We start from the raw sequence: 21,860 nt of genomic DNA, 5'->3' as shown, positions 1-21,860 counted from the left end.
CTGTGATTGTTTCTGTGAATCTCAAAGACATACAATCAGCTAATGTCTGCTTAGAGGGTTCTTCTCTATACCCACCCACTCCACCCACCTCCAGTTACTTCCTCCTCCACTTTTATACCTCACCTTGATGGTCATATTTAGAAGAGTGTTCCCACCTTTTCTGATATGTCAGTTCTTATCTTACTTTCTTTTTTTTTTTTTTTTAAGATTTTATTTATTTATTTGACAGAAAGAGATCACAAGTAGGCAGAGAGGCAGGCAGAGAGAGAGAGGAGGAACCAGGCTCCCCACCAAACAGAGAACCTGATGCGGAACTTGATCCCAGGATCCTAAGATCATGACCTGAGCCTAAGGCAGAGGCTTAACCCACTGAGCCACCCAGGCACCCCAGTTCTTATCTTGCTTTTTCATATCTTTATGTACTTCTCTTTTGTGTACCTGGCCATAGATACCATCTTCATTTATTCATTTAGTTGTTGGATCAATGTCCTTTTCTCTGACTACAGTCCCTTGAGAGCTGGTCCTGTCCTGTTGGTGGGCACCATTCCATACCTAGTACCTAGTATAATGCCTAGCATTTAGAAGGAGTTTTTGTTGGAAGAATGGAAGATAAAAACTTAGGAAAGAATTTAACATTATAGAATTATGTAATTCAAAGTATTTAAAATTTAAATTTTAAAAATATTTAATTTTGAAATTAAATATTTAAACTTTTAAATATTTTTAAAATTAAATATTCTTATTTAATTTTAATTTAAAAGTTTAGGTGACTGTCCTTTGAGAAATGTCAAAAATTTTATATTTATTTACATAGAATAAAGATGATTCCTTTTAATGAGGAATCATGGGCCATGTACTTTATTTCTCCTTCTAAGAGAAAATAAGATAAATGCTCCCCTGGGTTCTTTTTATATTGGTCTTTGTCTTCCTTCTGAATAAATGTTTTCATTCTCCAGGTTACAGCTGTTAATTTAGCACTTAGACCTCCTATTGCATGTCATCTAAACCCTCAATGCTCACAGAATCCAGAAAGTGCCAGGAAATGGGCAGATAAAATTTGATATAATTACACTTTTCATCACATCTAGTAATTTCTAAAGAGGTCAGTGTGCGTCAAAGTTGTCCTGAATGCTCTTTGGCCCGGGGAGGTGCCCTTCCGAGAAACATGTGTAGGATGTTAGAATGAGCACCCTTTTATTCATTCAACAAAAATTTCCTGCCCTTGTGTGTATTTTATTCTACTGGAGAGAGACAAAGAAGCAAATAAGTAAATGAAATGTACAGTATGATGCGGGAGAGGTGCCTTCTAGATGAATAAAACAAGGAAAAGATATCAACAGTCTTAGAGGGAGTGCCAGAGTTGCAATTTTAAATCTACTCATGATGGATGACCTTTTTGGGAAAGTGGCATTCAAGCAGAGACTTAAAGAAGGCAAGAAAGGAGCTGTAATCCTATCTCAGGGGAGTTTGTCCCAGGCTGAGGGATTCCGAGTGCTACTAAACAGAGGCAGAGGTGTGCCTGATCTGTTTGGGGAGCAGCAAGGAGGCTGAAATGGGTGGATGAGAGGAAGTGAGAGGACAGTCCGGGATAGGAGGTGAGTACTGAGCATGAAGGCCATATCAAGGAGTTTGCCTTTTATTCCAAGTGAAATGGGGAGCCATCTTGTTAACAGAGGAGTCACATGATCTGAGTTGGATTGTAGAATAGATTCCCAACACAGTTGTAATCTCAGAGGCAAAAGAAGAATTGGGGAGATGGTTAATGGTTAATGAGCCATTGTAATAAACCAAGCAAGGGATGATGGTGGCATACGGATCGAGGTGGTAGAATTGTGTTAGAACACAGAAAACCCCTGAGCCAGTGGTTCTTACAAAATTCTTCTGGTTCTTCATTTTGCTAGCCTTTAACTTACTCATCTGACTTCTCTAAGCAAAAGCATATATTTCTACACTTGTACTTTCTACATAATCTTTGAAAAATATCCCAATTCCCCTCACTGAGAAGAAAATATATTGCTATAAGATTTATCTAGTAACAGAAAATATAAGTAAATTCCTTATTTCTTCATATGAAAAATATTTATTGAACAGCTACTATTCCAATGTCTTCTAGGAACTATATTACATAATATGTTGAGGAGAAAGCGGTTTTCAAAAAGTCAACTGATGGTTGATTTCATAATTTTGGAATGCAATAAATGAAATTTGCTTTTACTTCTCTAAATATGACAATGTGGGAGAAAAAATAGAATAGTGAATTTTCTTTGTGTTGCTTGTCCTTTTAAAAATATTTTTAAACATTTTTTCCCAAGGAGCATTCAAAATGTAGTGCCATATCTTGGCAGCAATGAAATTCCAACTTAAAAAAAAAATCTATGCTTTCTATTTATAACTTTAAAATCATGCTATTTACTCCTAGTAAATCCTTAATAGTTTAACCTTTATTTCATATATAATCATGGCAGAGATTTACATTACAGATCCTTATTTTAAAAAATTAACTGACAATGAAAGGCTGACAAATTTAAGATCTAAATTGAACCAATGTAGCTATGCTTCACCCTTAATCTTTTATATCCTGCAACTAAATTATTCCTCACGAGTAATTTAATACCTGGCAGGGAGTATCTTTCAAAAGATAGAAGGAGAGATTTATTAAGTTCTGTAGGGACAAAGGTAGCAGCTCTGGTAGTATGGAGTAGAACTTTGTCAAGTGTTGTACTCCAGTGATCTATAAATTCTAATTTACTTAATTTACTAGTGATATTTTTAGTGACTCCAAAATTTTTTTTTCTTTTTTTACTGGAATGAAACTCTTTAAGAAGGCAAGCCCTGGCTTGTTATTCCTTTTCTAGGATGTCCTAGGAGTCATTATTCGAGTAGCCAAGTTGCCCCTAAAATATAAACTTTTGTGAAGAGACTTTCTCCAACACCTTTCATAACCTGGAGTTCTTCAAATTCTGGATTTAACTGTGCTTTAGAGATTCACCAAAATGGCCTCTGGTAGTCCAATGGGGAGAAAAATATTGGTGTCATCTACATCTCTCACTGAACTCTTCTTTTATTGGGAAGGGTTTCCATGAGAGAGAGCTCCCAGTAGTCAACATTTAGTCTTCTAGGAATAGGAGGAAATTTCAACTTCTATATAAAGGCTTCATGTTGATATTAAAAAAAAATTAAGTGCTGATCACTTTATCCATATTATTTCTTTTCATTCCCAGAGCAATCCTAGGAAGTAAGTTTTATTTCTCTTGCTTTAAAGATAAGGAAGTTAAGCCTCCAAGAAGTTCAGAGATGTGAAATGACTGGATAAGTATTGCAGTGTGGATAAATAGTTGGGCTGGACTTGGATTTAGCTCTCTAAATTTGAAACATACTATCTCACTGTTACAATCTAGCTTACATTTACATTTTGAGAAGGGTAATGTAGACATGCCTTAAGGAAAATGGCAGTCTCTGTCTTGCTTTTTCAGTGACAACATAAAATTGTCCTGGTAAAACCTCCATGAGACAAAAGTTATCTCCACCAAAGCTCTAGTATTTACAATGAACAGTTGAGAAGATATACTCTTATTTGGTGGAATTGATTAGGTTTCAATACAAATGTCAGTAACATAAGTCTAGTAACTCTTGCATTTTTAAAATTTTTCTAAAATATCTCTATTTCTGTGATGGTAGAAATGTTTTGCACCTGCACTGCCAAATAAGGTAGCTACTAAACATAGGTTGCTATTGAATATTTGAAATGGGGCTGGAGTGATCAAGAAATTGATTTTCCATTTTATTTAATTTTAATTATTTTCACCTTTAATTTTAAAGCCACATGCTGCTGGTGGATACCATACATCTAGAATGCCTATGGTGAGGTCACGTTAGTGTTCCATATGCTATGAAGTTAGGGGAGAGAAAAAAGACAATTATTGAAAGGTAAAAATAATTTTCTAAATACAGAAAGAACTGAATATTTCCAATAGTTTTTTTGTTAGAGCAAAATGGAAGGGAAAAAGAAAATCAAAGATTTTTAGATCTAGAAACAGCTAGAGAGCACCTGACCCAATTATAGATAAGAAACGCTTTTAGTCGTCTGCAGTCTCAGACCATTGCTGCTTAAATTTTGGCAAAAAGTGATGATACCAAAAATCACTTAAGTTATAAAAAGTAAAATAATTATTTAGATTTAAAAAGTAAATAAGAAGAAGTGTTATATTTTAATAATAACAAATGTATTTTACTTCTTTTTAGGCAATGGGAAGGATTATGAAAAAGATTTCAAGCTTATATTTCATTTACAAAGAAAACCCAGGCTGGAACTCCAGATCAAAGAGGTGGATGAATTTGGAAACTATAGCTGCCCTCATTATAAAGGCACCATTGTAATTTATAAAATACCTAAAGAAAAAGTAGTCCACAACTTGGATCAATCTCTTATACTTGATGAAAACCATCATCATTTGCCAATTTGCAAATTACCATTGAAATTGCCAAAGGTAAGATATTTTACTTCCCTAATTAACATATTTTGTTAATTCTTCTTGATTCTCTACCATAATCTATACTTCATGCATATGGATACTTCAGGTTAAAAAGAAAAACAGGTCTAAAGTTGATAAGGAAGGAGTGGGTACAATTTTTTTAAAAAAGATTTTATTTATTTATTTGACAGAGAGACAGAGATCACAAGTAGGCAGAGAGGCAGGCAGAGAGAGAGGGGGGGAAGCAGGCTCCACACTGAGCATAGAGCCTGACATGGGGCTCGATCTCAGGACCCTGAGATCATGACCTGAGCTGAAAACAAAGGCTTAACCCACTGAGCCACCTAGGTGCCTGAGTAGCTACAATTTTAAAGTGGTGGAAAACCTATTGGGATTTTCACTTTCTACCAGGAACAATTCAAATAGATCTGGTCTTGATGATGATTACGGACATAATGGCATTCATTTTCTGTAACTGCATTGGGATAACTGGAAAGTCATTTATGAAAACACTGAATATATTTCAGAACACAACATATTTAGGAAAAGGCATGCAGTGAGCAGGAAAACAACTTCAAAACATTTTCATCAATATTTATCAAATCCTGCACTCTTACCTATTCCTATTCTTATCAGGAAGGTAAGATTGAGTTGTTTCTCCAAATAGGTCAAATAGTTTTATTGCTGTGCATATTATTTTCTTCAATGATCTAGGACTTAGTATTTCTGAAGTATTTTCTTAATGAGAATCATAACTGAAAATTCATTTTATCACTCCCATGAGCAAACTTATTCTATAAAGATGCTAAAATTATTTTTCCATGTTTTTGGTTTTTTGTGTTATGAATAACAGAAATATATTTCCCCTACTGTTAGATTTCTATACTGATTTTAAGTTAATTATTAAAGTAATTAATAAATTGACAAATTTTTTTTGAACTTCTGAAATAGGATATGTGCTATTCTGGGCATTGTGAAAAATACATAGATAGAGAGGATAATACATGCCCTAAAACAGTGTTGTCCCAAATGACAGCCACTATCCGTATGTGTCTGTGGGATACTTGAAATATGGCTAGTCCAAATTGAGAGGTGCTATAAGTGTAAAACACACACTAGATTTCAAAGATACACACTAGATTTCAAAGATACAGTACAAAACACACAAAGTAAGTCATTAATCATTTGTTTATATTTATTTTACGATAAATTATGTTATTTTGTTTATGGGGTTAAATAAAACATATCATCAAAATATAATATAAATAATATAATAAAATACATTATCACTTAGCCCCAATAACATTTTAAAAAAATTTTTTTTAAAAAAATTTTTTTGTTTAAAAAAATTTTTTCTGTGGCTAACTTGAGCATTTCAAATTACTTATTTGTCTCAAACTATATTTCTATGGGGCAGTGTGTTTCTAAATGATTTGCAATCTACAACAGTATGGGAAACATGTACAGTGGATCCTTGAACAACTCAGGGGTTAGGGGTACCACGCCCTGCATAGTAAAAAATCTGAGTATAACTTTGGACTCCCCCAAAACTTAACCCTTAATAGCTATATGTTGACTGGAACTCTTACTGATAACATAAACTGTCTATTGACCCATACTGTATGCTACATGTTTAATATATTGCATTCTTATAATAAAGGAGAAAAGAATATTATTAAGAAAATCATAAGGAAAATACATTTACTGTAAATATGCTGTATTTATTTTTAAAAAATCAGTGTATAGGTTGACCCATGCATTTCAAACTTGTGTTCTTCAAAGGTCAACTATATACAAAATCACCTTCTAAGACAATAAATGATTAGGCTAGTGGGATAAACTGTACTCATAGTTGTTCAGAGGAGGAAAAAAGCTTTTCTAGAAGCTGATGCTGGTAGAAATTTCATGGTGGGCATAGCATTTTATCTGAGTTTGTAAGTTGGTAGAAATTTGACCAATGGAAATAAAGAAAAAAATATGTTATGGTGAAATAGAATTAGTTAGACAGGAGGTGGTAGGCATAACTTAACAGGGATTCATAATTCATAGAGTAACCACTATAATAACTTCTAATGTCTCTCAAGTGCTTTACATATCCCATATTATTAAATCTGCACATGAGACATCACTGTTCTCATTTTACAGGAAACTGAGGCATAGAAATTTTCATCAACTTGCTCCTGGTCCCATAGCTAAGTAAGTGTCTGATTAGGATTCAAACCTAGAAAATCAGCTTCCCACATGAGCAACTGCTCTCTGCTCTTGTCTCTTTAGCAGATAAAATCAGGATTTGGATAAATTTAAGGGCATAAGATGTATATTTAGGACTTCCATGTTCACCCCTGAAGTTGCTGAATAATTTCATGAGTATTATGCTTTAGCATAAAGGTGATAGGAAAATTATATAATGCATGATATGACCTGGATTCTGGTCAAACTGAAAGCAGCCATTACAGCCAAGGTGCTGGGTTCTAGAGACATTCATTCCTTACTTCCTGATTTGGAGGAGATTCTGGGGCTTCTGGAAGGCATAGGTAGGGTAGCAGAATCTATTAAATCACTTATACTTAAAAAAAATGTTTAAAAACAGTATAGCTGTGTAAGTGTATATCCACTATCAGTTTTCCCTCTGTGCATTTTCATCTCCCTCTCAGGGCCTTTGCACTTGCTACTCACTATGCTTGGGGCTCGGATATAGCTGGTTCTTCTTCCTTTGGGTTTCAGTTGACATATCACCCCCTACCATTATTCCCCTCATCTCCTTATCTACAGTCACTTCTTAACACTTGAGCCTTTTAAAATTTACTTCATAACTCTGACAATTAATTGAAACTATTAGATTTATTTATTTGTTCACATATTTTCCACTTGACTTTGCCCCTTGAGAAAGCAAGCTCCATGAGTGAAGGACCTTGTTTCCTTATTCTGGCTGCACTGTCAGTGATTAGAACAGCGCCAGGCACATAGTAGGTACTTTAAATATTTGCAACTGAATGAATGAGGGAGAGGTCTATAGCGTTCCTTAGATTCTAAAAATTTAAGAACTATGGACTTCATGGGATACTCAAATTCTCTTGAACCAGTGGTTTACAGTCTCATTTACGAACAATTAGCTGGGGTAGGGGGGTTGCTGTGCATCTGTGTGAAGCTTCAAGAACGGAGGAAGGCAACATGGGGGACATTCTCTGGGTGGCTCAGTCTAGCACATGACTTCGTCAGCTTACTCTGTTGTTCTGCTGCTATAGTGACACTGGGTTGACAGGTCAGGGAGCTGTTGGAATTCTCCAGCAGGAAGGAGTGAGGGCCTCACTGTGATGATGGCAAATGATGGAAAAGAGCCTCTAATGGAAGAAAGGACAGAATTGAGGTCCAGAATGCAACACAAATTCAACTTTCAGTTTTTAGTGTTTTCTCTGTGGCCTATCTGACTTCATGAATCAGTGAGCCAAAGTAGCCAAGCTAGATGGCCTAAGGTTTTATGTGGATTTTGCTCAGCGAAAGTATATGTGAGTGACTGTCCAGGTCTTTTGCATAAGCCCTTCCTCTGTCTTGATTCTAGCAAACCATTCAGCACCTGCATGCCTGAACATATTCTACCAGTCACCCCTTATAACTCTGCTGAGGTGTGACTTATCCCAGGAAGCCTTCTTTGACTTCCCCTTTTGGTGTGCTTGGTGTGTCTTCCCCAACACCCTACATGTTCCCTATCACTGCAGTTATTGGATTTTATCATAATCACTTATTTCCCATTAGACAAATATTTCTCAATCTTTTGTTTTTGCCCTCCTAATGAGTCTTTTTTAGACACTTCTCCCTCTAATCAACCCTCCCCCATTAAATTTTAATATCACAGATATATAATAGGCAATTTATAAATTGAAAGTGTGAAGTCTTTTCAACTTGCCCTAGAGTGTATTTTCTCTCCGGGAGGGTGATGTTACTCTGGTTGGAAATGCATGTGGTTATAACCGAGGCACAGATATTATCCTGTTCAATTTGCATTTCCAGTGCCAGGCATATAGTACATGCTCGATAATTATTTATGGACAATCAGATGAATGAGACAATTTCTTCAAACCTTAAGATTTGTTCAGTCCTGACACTGATAATCTTGAAACTATATTGGCATGTTTAAACATAGTATATTTTATGTGTCCGCTGACCTTCATGTATCAATCCACTGTTCATAGCCACTGTCCTTTCTTTTTCTTCTAGATAGGTTTGTATAGGACTTTCCAGATTTAGTCTCTTGGCTGTTTTTCATGCCTATTTACTAGAAGTTCTATGGGTTGAGGAAGAAAATCTGTGGCTATAGAAAAATTTCCCTCTTTTCAACCTAATATACCTAAGTGGGAATTGAAACCATGACCTTTAGTTTGTAAGAACAGATTCCTTCTATAAAGTTCAGAATTATAAAAAAAAAAAAAAATTGACCTCAGCTTGACAGTATTAGAAGATACTATTTTTCAGGAAATGAAAGTAGCCCTGTTATATGGAGGTTAGCATTAATGGACACTACAGTATGCACACATGTAAATTAGGTGAAGGCATTTGTCGGATGTGCTTTTCACACAGAAGATGCGCAGTAAATATTTATACATACATATATAGATGGAAGCATGCACATTCACATGCACATAATTCTAATGTTGGACCTTAATGTACTGTCTGGTTTCCAAAGATGTGAAAACATATCATGCATTACCTCATGTTTGTGAGGAATAATGTGTCTCATTCCTCAGCTTCCATATTCCATTCGTTCATATATCAATCTATTCAACAAACACTTTTTTTCTCCCATGGACCAGACACACAGTGGTGTTCTCTTATGTATCATCTCATTTTCCTCTTACCTCTCCACAGACTACTGTCACCTCAGAGAGCAGAATGAGCCTCTAAATCATCAAACAGAACATTTCCTCTCTCAGCTCCAAACCCTGCAATGGCTCCTAGTTTCACTCACAGTAAAAGACTGTGTATGAACTTGGCCCTTCTTGACTCTAGGACCTTCTCTCCTATACTCTTTCCTTGTTCAACGCTCGCCACAATGACCCTCTTACTGTCTTTGAACTTGCCACAGCTGCTTCTGCTTCAGGTCCTTATGTTAGCGGTTCCCCTGGCCTGGAATGTTCTCACATCCAGCAGATACCAGCCAGGCCAACACCCTTACCTCCTTCAATTCTTTGATGAAATTTCCCCTTCTCTCAGAGGCCTACTCTGATTCTAGTTCTTACTTCAGTCTACTCCTTCCCATACAACCTGACACTCCTGATCCTCCTTCAACAACTCTGCTTTTTTTCTTTCCTTTCCTCTAAAGCATTTATTTCTTTGTTTACTATGTTTATCAGAAGAGCACTACTACTTCACAATGGGAACACGAGCTTCTTGAAGGCAAGGACCTTTATGTGTTGTTCATTGCTGAATTCCAAGGCCTGGAAGAGCACCTGCCATCGGTTAGGTGCTCAAATACTGTTTGTTACAGGAATGAATTCATAAGTAGAGCTTTTATCTTAAATACCCCAAGTGTGAAGAGCAAAGTGAGAAGAGTCCAGAAGGAAAATAAATTAGCTTTGGAGGGTTGACAGGATTTGCAGTGTGTGCTTATGGATGTGATAGCCAGCACAGGCTTCACTGTGACTGACAGGAACCTCTTCTACCCATGAGGCCAAGAGAGCCCTGTGGTGAGGGAAACAGTAAGTACCCAGGGAGCCATGGGCATGAATTTTAATCAAGGATTCCCTGGTTGATGCTCCTGGGAGGGGCAGAGAGAGGGGAAACAGTTTGAATGATAAAGAGGGTCCTCATGATAATTCACATTTCAATATGATTTTCTGAAAATGGTCACATAACCAATATTGGTGAAAACATACGATGGAAAAGAACTATGATTTGTCTTTAAGTCTTTCCTAAGTTGTTTGTTAAACTTCCTTCTTTTACAAAATATTCTAGTGAATTCAGTTCACACCATTTCTATTTGTACTCTCAAGTTTCAAAACACTCTCAAAGATTTTTTTTTTTTTAGGTGGAAGGAAGTGGTGTGTGCGTATGTGTGCTTCTGAAGTTGCGTCACATAGGTGACTTCCATTTGATTATTTGCGCTACGTTGAGCTGTGACTGCCTTTTAGTCTTCCTGTCTGCTTAGAAGTTTTGCTCTGAAGGAGAGAAGGGTTCTGGGTCTGGTGGCTCTTTCTGTGGGATTCTGTCGGGGGGCCCCTCTTTCCCAGCTGTACCTAACCTACATATTTACGTAAGCCATCTGGTGACCCACGCTTTGCTTAGCCTGAACTTCCTCTTTTTTTTTTTTTTTAACTTTTTTTAAACGACATGTGATTTCTAGTAAATAATGGTACTGCTTCAACACTTACTTTCACCACATTAAATAACTTGCTTTGTCAAAGGGAGGAAGCAGGCAGAGGCTGCTACACGATTTACTCCACAATCACCACCTTCTCACCACTTTGGACTTCCAGGGCCATAGAGTTAACTGTAATAATATACATGTTGCTTTGTGCTCCCTCCTTATCAATTATAGAAGAAAGTCACTAAAATCTTGGTAAGTAGAGATATCATGTCAATTTTTTAAAATTTATTTTTATTTTTTTAACCTTTGAAAATTTTACAAAGCCTTTGCTCTCCTTGGCTCTTCCCTGACCTGCCTTCCATTCCTCCAATCTTACCTTCCTCTAAGCCATCAGAATGACCTTCAAAGACAGCCTTGACCATGTCACTGAAAAATCTACTTTTTATTGTATATGAGATGTTTAAGGGAGAAAACGATCAAAACTGCTTTAGTCAGAAGCAGAACCTTTTTTTAGAAGGGGGTTGCCCCACCAATTTAATCAGAAGAGAACCTTTCCCTTCTCTGGCTCTTCTCCTTCTTCTTTATCTATCCCTTCCTTTTCCTTTTCATACCCCTCCTTCCTCCTTCTCCCCCCCCCCTTCCCCATCTCTTCCCCCTCCTCCTTCTCCGTTCCTTCTCTCCCCTTCTCTTCACCCCCCTTTCCTTCACTGTTTATACAAAGGAAGATTTTCTCTGCTCAGCGGGCAGAATAACTCAACCAGAAATTGTGCTGCAAATTGTCCTGTGGATTTCAAGAATTCTTCTACAAAGGAAACACATAAAATCTTCCCTCACTGAGAAAATTTTAACAAAAAAGTAATTGACATGTTTACATGTATTCTCCTAATATTTAGTAAGTAAAAAATGATGTTTATTAATTTGGACAATTTCTAGTTCATGAACTCCAACTGTAATTTTTTTTTCTGTAGAAATGTCAGCCAATATGTTAATTAACATATACTAATTAAATATTAATTAATTAATATATTAATTAAATATTAAACTACATAAAAGATATTATGTAGGGCCTAAAAGTTAATAGCAGTAGTGGTCAAAGCCCTAGCTCTTGGAAATTACAATCCAGTTCAGGAAATAAAGTATAAATACTTTAAGAGTTATAAAACAATGCAAGAGATAAATAATAATTGAATAAAACAATCTAGTAATATCACAGGACAGGAACTGATGATTAACTGCAAATGAATGGACAAGATGGTAAGTGCTAGGACATTTCAGAGAGGGGAGGGAATCCTGTGGCTGAGGTGACCTGGGACACTTCCCATGTAGAGAATGTCTGCGTTCTGGAAAGGAACCGGGAAAGAGGCAGTGGATTCCACACAAGACAGATGGCATGAGCTGAAACTTAGAAGTGGCAAAGCATAAAATATGTTTCAAGAAAGGACAATGTGTAGATCTGTGTGGCTACTGTGGAATATTTGGAAAAATCACATTGGAGATAAATTGGGGGGAAATTATGGTGAGCTTTGAATGTCTTATTATATCAACCAAATGTCTCTGTGAAATTGAGAGAGATTTAGGATTTGGGACCAACTGGACTTTGCGATAGAGTGAACTTGTTTGGTGGAGTGTTGGGAGGTAGCAGGACAGAGAGAGAGAGAGGCTGTTGGGGAGGGGTGCTTCTGAGTGTGACTCGCAGGACGCTGGTTTGAGCGACGGTGCTATGATACAACATGATCATAGCACTATGATACAACATAGTGTTTCATTGACTTTAGTTTGGAATTGTGTTCAAACTGGCATTTCGTCTCTACTCACCCTAATACGGTCCTAAGCAATAGATGGTTGGTTGTGAGTTTCTCCTTGAAGGCTCATCACCAGTCCCCTTTACGACTCTACACCACCCAACTGACAGGGTGATTTTCTTAAAAACAAATGTATGATTTTATCAGTCTTCTAAAACTTATCAAATGGCACTCCCTATCTGTCCATCAAGGTCCAACCCACTCACCTGGTGCGTAAGGCCCTTCACAAAGCGGGGGCTACTTATCCTTCAACCCCTTCCTATTACATTTCCATGATTGGTGTCTTTTGCTTCAGGGCCACGGATGGTCCCATTTCTGCCCTTGGGGCAGAACTGACTCCACACTTAGCTCTGTTATCATCTCTTTGGAAGAAGCCTTTAAATTTTCCAGGCGCAATTAGACACTGCCCTGGTCTGTGACCGTAGCAATTTGAATAGATACGAAAGGATGGCCTCTTATCATTTTTATTTGTATAATCCTAACAATAATGATAATTACTCATATTTATCAAGTTATTCACTACGAGTAACTCGATAAAGCATTTATGCATATTAACTCATTTACTGAAAGGGTAAGCCATTGAAGAAACCTAGGGACAGAGCCGTTTGTTCAAGGGAAAATAGCTGGCAAATGGCAAAGCTACTGTTGGAATCCAGTTTGTCTGATTCCAATGGTGGCACCCCTCACTGAGATACCTAGCGTCTCCTCTGATAATTGAGTTCCTCAGGGCTGGAGGCATAGTTCGTACCATTTCATAATCCCATCTCCCGGGTATGCATTCAGTAATGTTGTGCTGAACTGTTTAATGAATAAATGAATGCATGCTGGGGAAAGTGATAAAGCAGTTGAAGAAAGAGTTTTACTAGCCCACAAAAGCTTTGCGTGTTTGTTTTCCCAGCTAATAGTTAATACATTTAGCAGAAGCCTGTCATGCTTTCAAAGGAATGACTAATGTGGGGATTTTGCAGTTGTGGCCATACCTGGAAGGGAGATGTTTGTGGCTGTCCAGGCCTTTCCCAGTAACATTCATATCACTCTTTCTGTTGGAAATGCTACTCCTATGCATAACCCCCCCCCAAAAAAAAGAAAAATGAAAAGAAAGAAAAAATAAGAAAGAAAGAAAGAAAGAAAGAAAGAAAGAAAGAAAGAAAGAAAGAAAGGAAGGAAGAAAGAAAGAAAGAAAGAAAAAGAAAGAAAGCAAAAAGATCAGGAAACTTGAAAAAAAGTCTGCAGAAGAATATTGGAGTTAGATATTAGAAGAATCTAATTCTGGAATCCAGAAGTTAGAATACACTAGAAAAAAACAATGCTCTGAGTCAAACAGGCACTTAGACAGGTCTTCACGATGGACAAAATCATAGTGGGATTATAATTTAAGCAATAAAGAACAATAAGAAGAGGTAGTTTCTATAAATTTGAACAGTGTTATGTACCTTTGATTTGTTGAGCTGCTTTTAAAGTCAATAGTATCTCCCACAGAGCTGCATTTTTGGATCCAAGGCATCTGCTTTTGCCAGAATTGCTTGGAAGAGGGAGCAAAGTGTCATGTATATCAGCGATGGTTAACACTTAGCCCATGTTTGCTGTATGCCAGGCATGTTGGAGGTTCTCTGTATATTTTGTCATTTGAGCATCACTACAACTGTGGTATATGTACTGCTTTACCCTTTGGTAGATTAAAAAAAAAAATGAACACAGAGATTCATTTCAAAATTATGTTTATCCATTCCAGACTGATTTGACAACTTTTCTTTATTGGCTCCATGTATGTCCTATCTATAGTTCCTGAGTTCTCCAGAACTTCGCTCATGTTTTATCTGCAACCATCCCTGAAAGCCCCTTCCTTCCATCTGTTCCAGCTCCTCAGATCAGCTGGGGTTTCTTGAATTAGTCTATCTGGTTACCAAGGTCCTAAAGCTATTTCCCTTCAGGACTGACTTCTTAAATCTGAGAGATGTTTATTCCTTTCCTCTTGACAAAGCCACCATCAAGTTAAAACCCTAAATAAAAAGAGCCATTTTCTAAGAAGCATTTGAAAGAACTATATTGAAAAAAGAAAAACATAAACTTGACTGCAGGAAAATGAACCCAAGCTTAAGACTGAGAAAGACCTGAGCTCAAACAAAGATAAGAATTGAGATTTCTTCCAAGATAGACAGCAGTCTGATTTCATTTCCAAAAAAAAAAAAGTTAATTTCATTTCGCCAAAAAAAAGTTAATTTCTGGATTTATCTCCAAGCTAGACTCTCGGTCAGCTCGTCTTGCTCTCAACCTTCTCCGCACCGCACCCCCTTATGTGAATCTTAGTTCTCTGTGGGTTTATGCCAGTCTTCAGATTTCTCTGTGCAGAAGCACTTCCTTTTATTGTGTGGGCCAAGCATTTCTGCCTAAGCCTTCAGGAAGTTCTACACTGACTGTGCAATTACAAGAATATCCACAAGGAAAACAACAAAAGGATATGTATTGACTGATGCTGGAGTCTTTTAATTTATTTTAAAAGTTTGTGGGGTGGGAAGGAGATTTTCAGCGGCACAGAAAAACAGAAAATACATAATGAATTTGGACCTTGTGCCATGGCACCTTGTGCCATTAAAAAAAAAAAAAAGATTTTATGGATTTATTTGAGAGAGAGAGCCCTTCTGCATGAGCAAAGGGGAGGGGCAGAGGGAAAGAGAAAAGCAGGCTCCCCACTAAGCAGGGCTTCATCCCAGCACCCTGGGGTCATGACCTGACCTGAAGGCAGATACTTAACCAACTGAGCCACCCAGATGCCTCTGCTATTCTTGTTTCATCTGAAACCACTGGGGTTTTTTTTTGTTTGTTTGTTTGTTTGAATCTCTTAAAGCAAATCACTTAAAGCTATAGTATCCTTTTACTTGTAAAAAAAATTCTGTGTGTTTTCTAAGAGGGTAAGGATTTAAAAAAAAAAAAAAACAACAACATAGTACCATTGCTACACCAATGATATTAGCAATTATTACGTTAAAAAAAAGATTTTATTTATTTATTTGAGAGATAGAGAAGGAGATCACAAGTAGGCAGAGAGGCAGGCAGAGAGTGGGGGGGAAGCAAGCCTTCCCCTCCCCACCAACGAGCAGAGAGCCCTACACAGGTTTGGATCCCAGGACCCTGAGATCTAGACCTGAGCTGAAGGCAGAGGCTTAACCCACTGAGCTACCCCACCTTAGCAATTATTACTTAATATCATCTACTACCAAGCCCTCTGTTTTATATTTACCTACTAACTCAATTTTCGCTGTCTGTAGTTAATATGTTCAAAAACAAGGTTTAAAAAATGCCTACACGTATTTATGTGTGTCTCTGCCACAGCCGGCTGAATTTTCAGGGTAGGTCATGTTCTTTGTGGACTTTATTTCCATCTACCCTCAACATACTTTGGAGGTAACTCTGTCTCAGAGTTAGAGAGTGTAGATGACTTGCCTGGACTTGTCCCACCTCCTGGGGCCAGACAGAGGCTGTGTTAGGACCCAGACTTCAAAGTCATTCCTGTTTCATGCTGTTCCCTGTCCCCGTGTTCCTTGAGCAAGCCAGATCCTTGCTGACTTTACATCTGCCACTTTTATTACCATGTCATATTACCTCTCATGTTCTTTACCCCTTCAGGGTGTTTGGCAATTCCAGACCTTTCAGAGAGCCAGACTGGTTGGACTTTGTGTTGAAACCGAGCTTTTAAGTAGAGCTGCCATAACCTCCACTGGTGATTTCCTTTGTTATTTGGCATTTTTCTGCTTCTGAGGCAGAACCAGAGTTTCTCTATCATCTTGATGTTAAATGCATAGTCACTTCTGAACAGCTCGATAAGGTCCTCTGTTTAACTCATGTGGTGACAAGAGTCCATCACACCTCATTTCAGAGCAGAGATAATCGCTCTCCCTTTCATATGAGGAAGGCTCCAGCTTTCTCTGCCTTAGGTTGTAAGTTCACATTCCTTGCTTTTTGTTCATGATTTATAATTCAGATTTCCTCAAAGTATTTGCTATAGTTTTGAAAGAACAAAAATACTTTCCATATATGTTTATAGTAAAAAGTATGATTCCCAGCACATAAAAGGGAATGTTCCATAATACTGTTTTTTTCCAAATTGCAAGAGCTTCCCCCCCAACCCTTCTTCTTTTTTAAGGATGATAACACACCAGCTTTAAATAAAATGGATTCACATGTGAGGGAGTTATTCGCTCTCTAATCTTTTCCCTGACCCTCTGAGTAGATCTTGGGTTAGTGTTAGCAAATTTTTACATCTCTGTTACACAAAAGCTCCCCTGTTAACAAGCAGAGAACAATTCTTTGGCTCAGAAATCTTGGCTGGCAACAGAATTAAATAAGGTTGTTTGGGGGCGCCTGGGTGGCTCAGTGGTTTGGGCTGCTGCCTTCAGCTCGGGTCATGATCTCAGGGTCCTGGGATCGAGCCCCGCATCGGGCTCCCTGCTCCGCAGGAAGCCTGCTTCCCTCTTGCTCTCTCTCTCGCTCTGCCTGCCTCTCTGCCTACTTGTTATCTCTGTCTGTCAAATAAATAAATAAAATCTTAAAAAAAATGTTTGTTTGTTTTTTTTATTCAAAAAAAAATTTTTTTTTTAAGATTTTATTTATTTATCAGAGAGAGAGGGGGGAGAGAGCAAGCACAGGCAGACAGAATGGCAGGCAGAGGCAGAGGGAGAAGCAGGCTCCCTGCCGAGCAAGGAGCCTGATATGGGACTCGATCCCAGGACGCCGGGATCATGACCTGAGCCGAAGGCAGCTGCTTAACCAACTGAGCCACCCAGGCGTCCCCCAAAAAATGTTGTTTTAATTGTATTTATTTTATAGATATAAATATATATTTATGTATAAATAAATATAAATATAACACATACTTATATTTATTATTTTTAAGGTTTCCAGGTCATTATATAACTGAAATTGTTTTTCTACTTATGACTAAAATATCAGTTTCTTTTAAAAATGTACTTGTGTAGGTTAAAAATATTTTCAAAAGAAAAATGTTAAGTAATGACAACTATTATTTTGAACATTTATTACACACAATATCTTGCTTTAAGTTACATGATAGAACTCAGTGTTTCTGGGGCACCTGGATGACTCAATGGATAGAGGATATGCCTCTTGATCTCAGGATTGTGATTTCAAGGCAATGTTGGGTGTCCAGCTTACTTAAAATTAAATAAATAAATAAATAAATAAATAAAATAGAATTTTTAAAATTTTTTATAAAAAAGAACTCAATATTCACTTCAATAGCACTATGAAGCAGGTACTAGTATCATGGCCATTTTGTAAATGAGGAAAATGAGGTATAAAGCAAATACTTTAAGATCCCAAGTTTAATAAGTAGTATGATCAGGAGCTGAGCTAAGCTCTTTCCCTTCACCTAATCCTGGCTCCCAGTCAAGACCAGTAAAGTTGATTTTATGTGAAAGGTGAGCATAACACAAGAAGTACTAGAATTTTGGATGAACGTCTTACCTTATTCTTTCAACCTTCACTTTACATGCAAGTTTTAACTTACATATTAAAAATAATGGATCTGTATTCTTACAAGTGATAGTTTAAATATTTTTGGTCAAACTATTTTACCTCTCTAAGCCTCAGTTTTCTCATTTATACAGTAGACATAACAACAACTAACTCACAAGGTTGTAGATAGAGCAGACTATACTGAGGTTATATAACGGTTAAATGGTTAGAGTAATTATCTATGGTAAGTAACAAGAAATAGTAGCTGATATCATTATCCTGAGGCAATAGGATTTATTGTTTCAGTGAGGGCTTTAGAGAGACCTAGGATTCAAGACCGTGTTACTTTGGAAAAGTTACATCTATGAAACAGGGATGACAGTTATTCAAACTATTGTCATGGGTTTGGAATGAAATAATAATAGTTCTGTATCTGTCTGTCATTTGTCCTCCTTGGTATTCTCTGAGCTTCTTGGATCTGTGGATTCATCTCTGACATTCATTTGTGGAAATTCTCACTATTATTTCATGTAATTCTTCTGTCCCTTTATATATTTCTTCTTCTTCAGGAATTTCTATTACATGTATGGTTTTTGTAGTTGTTTCACAGTTGTTGGATGTTCTGTTTGTCTCTTTTTTTCTCTTTCATTTTTAACTTTGTGATTTCTATTGAGAGGTCCTCAAGCTCAGGAATCCCTTCCTCAGCCATTTACTGAGATACCTATCAAAGGTATTCTTCATCTCTGTTACAGTGTTTTGGAATTCTTTTTTTAAAAGATTTTATTGATTTATCTGACAGAGAGAGATCACAAGTAGGCAGAGAGGCAGGCAGAGAGAGAGAGAGAGGAGGAAGCAGGCTCCCTGCTGAGCAGAGAGCCCGATGCGGGCCTCGATCCCAGGACCCTGAGATCATGACCTGAACTGAAGGCAGTGGCAACCCTCTGACCCACCCAGGCGTCCAATGTTTTGGAATTCTAACATCTCTTTTTGGTTCTTCTTCAGAATTTCCACCTCTCTGATTACATTGCCCATCTGCTCTTATGTAATGTCCTTAACATATTAATGCCCTTAGTGTATTAATGCCCTTAGCATATTAATCCCAGTTTTTTAAAATTTTTGGTCTGCTGGTTCTAACATCCTTGCCATATCTGAGTCTGGTGCTGATGCTTGCTCTGTTTCCTGAAATTGTCTTTTTGTTTTTTAGTATGTCTTGTCATTTTTTTTCATGATAACTGAACACAATGTACTGGGCAAAAGGAACTACTACAAATAGGCCTTGAGTAACGTAGTGTAAGGTTTGGGTGAAGAGAGGTGTTCTATAGTCTTATGATGAGGCCTCTGTATTCAGTGATCTTGTTCTTCTGGGCTATGAACTTCACATGCATCCTTCAGTATCCCTTGTATCCTCCCCAGCCTGGGGAATGGGATGACTAGAGGTGGCTTCCCCCATGTAGAATGTCAGAGAGAACTGGAGTTGGGCCTTTCCCTTCCCTCCCCAGTCAGTTAGACTCTAACAAAACCCCAGCAGATTAGGTTCTGGTTATACAGTTTCTACCAAGCTCAGACTTTGTTAAGAAGAACAGAACTCTCTGGTGTATTTAAAAATGGCTCTTTTTCCCTTCTCCCTGTTGAGAGCAGGGGGAATTTTTCTTAGCTTTCACTGTGACAACCTGCTTGAGGTTCATGGAAGTAAAATTCACAAACGTGTGTAAGTCCCCCTTGACTGGGTCACCCCAAAGTTTTTTTAACTCTTAGATGTGTCCTCATTAAGTCTCCAGCAATTTGTCAATTATAGTTCAGTTTTCCTTACTAGGCACTGGATCCGGAGGCAGTTTCTGCTCCTGGGTTTCTGCTCTGGTAAGTTGTGATTCTCTGTATTCACCTGTCAGTCTTCAGTTTCAGGGACAGAGGTCCTCCCTGTGACCTCACTTATCTGATGGATCTAAAAAGAGTTGTTGATTTTTCAGTTTGTTCAGCGTTTTTTACTTACTAGGACAGAGTGGCAACTTCCAGCTTCTTACATGCTTGACTGGAAACCAGAAGTCTAGCCGAGTTCTTCACACCAGTATGCCCTCACTCTACATCAATACTAGATCAGGTTTGATTTGGTGTTAATGTTACACCCATAACTGCCACATGAATTTTTATGCTAACATTAATCATTTGTACCAGATTACTTCTTTGATCAATATTCTATCTAACTTATTTACAATGAAAAGCCATTAAGAATTCCATAGACACTGTGCATTAGATAGATAGAGAATATACAATTTCCTACTATGATGCAATAAATGAACTGAAGTTAAGCAAATGGCAGTAATTACTTAGTTGCAGACGCCTCTCTGCAAGATTAAGAACAGAGTACGACTAAACAGTGAATGCCAGCATTTAGTTAGGGGTATCTTAAAGGCTTCTGGTAAAATCTATGCTAAAGATACACATAAATATTCTAATTATATATACTTTCTTGGTGCATTATGATTCATCCACTTTCACTTGGATATCTTCTGGCTACAAAATAAATAACTCATTTACTAGAAAAATCTGCAGGTATGTGGAGGTAGGAAGGATGTGGGAGTTAGGACTGGATGGAGAAGTTGTCACCACAAGATATCATAATAGTGAACTCGTGGAGGTCTCTTTATACCGAAGTGCCATAGAGTAAATAAGAAATAATAACATCAGTATGGCATTTTTGTTTGTTATATTTCACTGACATTGATCTGCAGTCCAGGTGGCACCTGTGTTAAATGGTGCTTCAAGGGTCAGAAAGTTTTCATGTTTCTTAACATAAAAACTGGTTCTCTAGTAGAGATCCCAAAACTAGCAAACAGGTAGAAATTAAAGAGAAAACCTCTACTTATTATTTCTATATCTGCCCATAGCAATAGTATTATTGTGGGTGCTTTTAGAATTAGAATCTGTTGCAATTTAAAATAGGATATTCCTTTTTTTTAAAAAAAAAATTTTATTAATTTATTTGAGAGAGAGAAAGAGAGAGCAGGAGGAGAAGCAGAGGGAGAGGGACAAGCAAATTCTGTGCTGAGCACGGAGTCTGAGGTGAGGCTCAATCTCACGACCCTGAGATCATAACGTGAGCCGAACCCTAGAATCAGACACTCAGTGGGCGAACCACCCAGGTGCCCCCAAATAGGATATTCCTATGGGATTCAAAAATATCATATTATGTCACTGTTTCCACTTACTGCTTCAAAGTATGTGTGAAATAACGGGAAGGATTTATAATTGTTTGAGTCCCACCCTTTTTTTTTTACTTTTATATTAAGTTTTGTGAATTATTATGGTGGTCTCTGCAGGAATGTCTCCCCATCATCTTTGCTGAACTCCCTCGTTTGATGCAAGTTAGTCCTCATACACAATGATGACTTACGTTTATCACACAAATCATCCCTAAAGGCAACAGTCCAGGCAGTTGTTTGCACTGCCTTGTTTCTCATTCTTGTTTTCCTGCACATGTTTCTAGAGTGAGGTTAACTTAATTAACACTGGCACCACCCTAAGCATCCTGAAATCTCAATATAACGAGGGTGAATCCTGGCCGAGATGGAAACATTACCTTTCTTTCTAAGCTCTGTCAGAGACTAGATAGTCAGCAGTGCCTGAGCCCAGTTTGACTGTGAGGCCACCAGGAAAGGGAAGGTCTGTATTTTTGTGTCAAGATAACACTCAGATCATGCCCTGCTTTACTATACTTATAGGATTCACTTTAGTAACAAATGGAACTTTGGACAGTCATCTATGCGTTAGACTTTGGGAGATTTATAAAGCCTTTCTGCATGCCATGTGAGACTC

At 37.6% G+C, this 21,860-nt stretch overlaps 1 protein-coding gene across 3 annotated transcripts in view; it reads left to right on the top strand.

The window, feature by feature from the left end:
• DTHD1 (death domain containing 1) overlaps positions 1–21,860 on the top strand; it is an 80,394-nt gene that overhangs the window by 42,289 nt on the left and 16,245 nt on the right. For 2 of the 3 annotated variants that reach the window (XM_082728954.1, XM_082728953.1), the window contains one exon: positions 4,243–4,487. In XM_082728954.1, the coding sequence (XP_082585080.1) occupies positions 4,243–4,487 (245 nt within the window). Of the gene's footprint in view, positions 1–4,242; positions 4,488–10,494; positions 10,949–21,860 lie in introns of those variants that run through there. The other variant, XM_082728955.1, reaches the window with a different exon arrangement.

The sequence above is a fragment of the Mustela nivalis genome (assembly GCF_964662115.1).
Source record: "Mustela nivalis genome assembly, chromosome: 4".
NCBI lineage: Eukaryota > Metazoa > Chordata > Mammalia > Carnivora > Mustelidae > Mustela > Mustela nivalis.
Note: the sequence above shows the minus strand (reverse complement) of the source record. Positions and strands in the feature narration are given on the sequence as shown.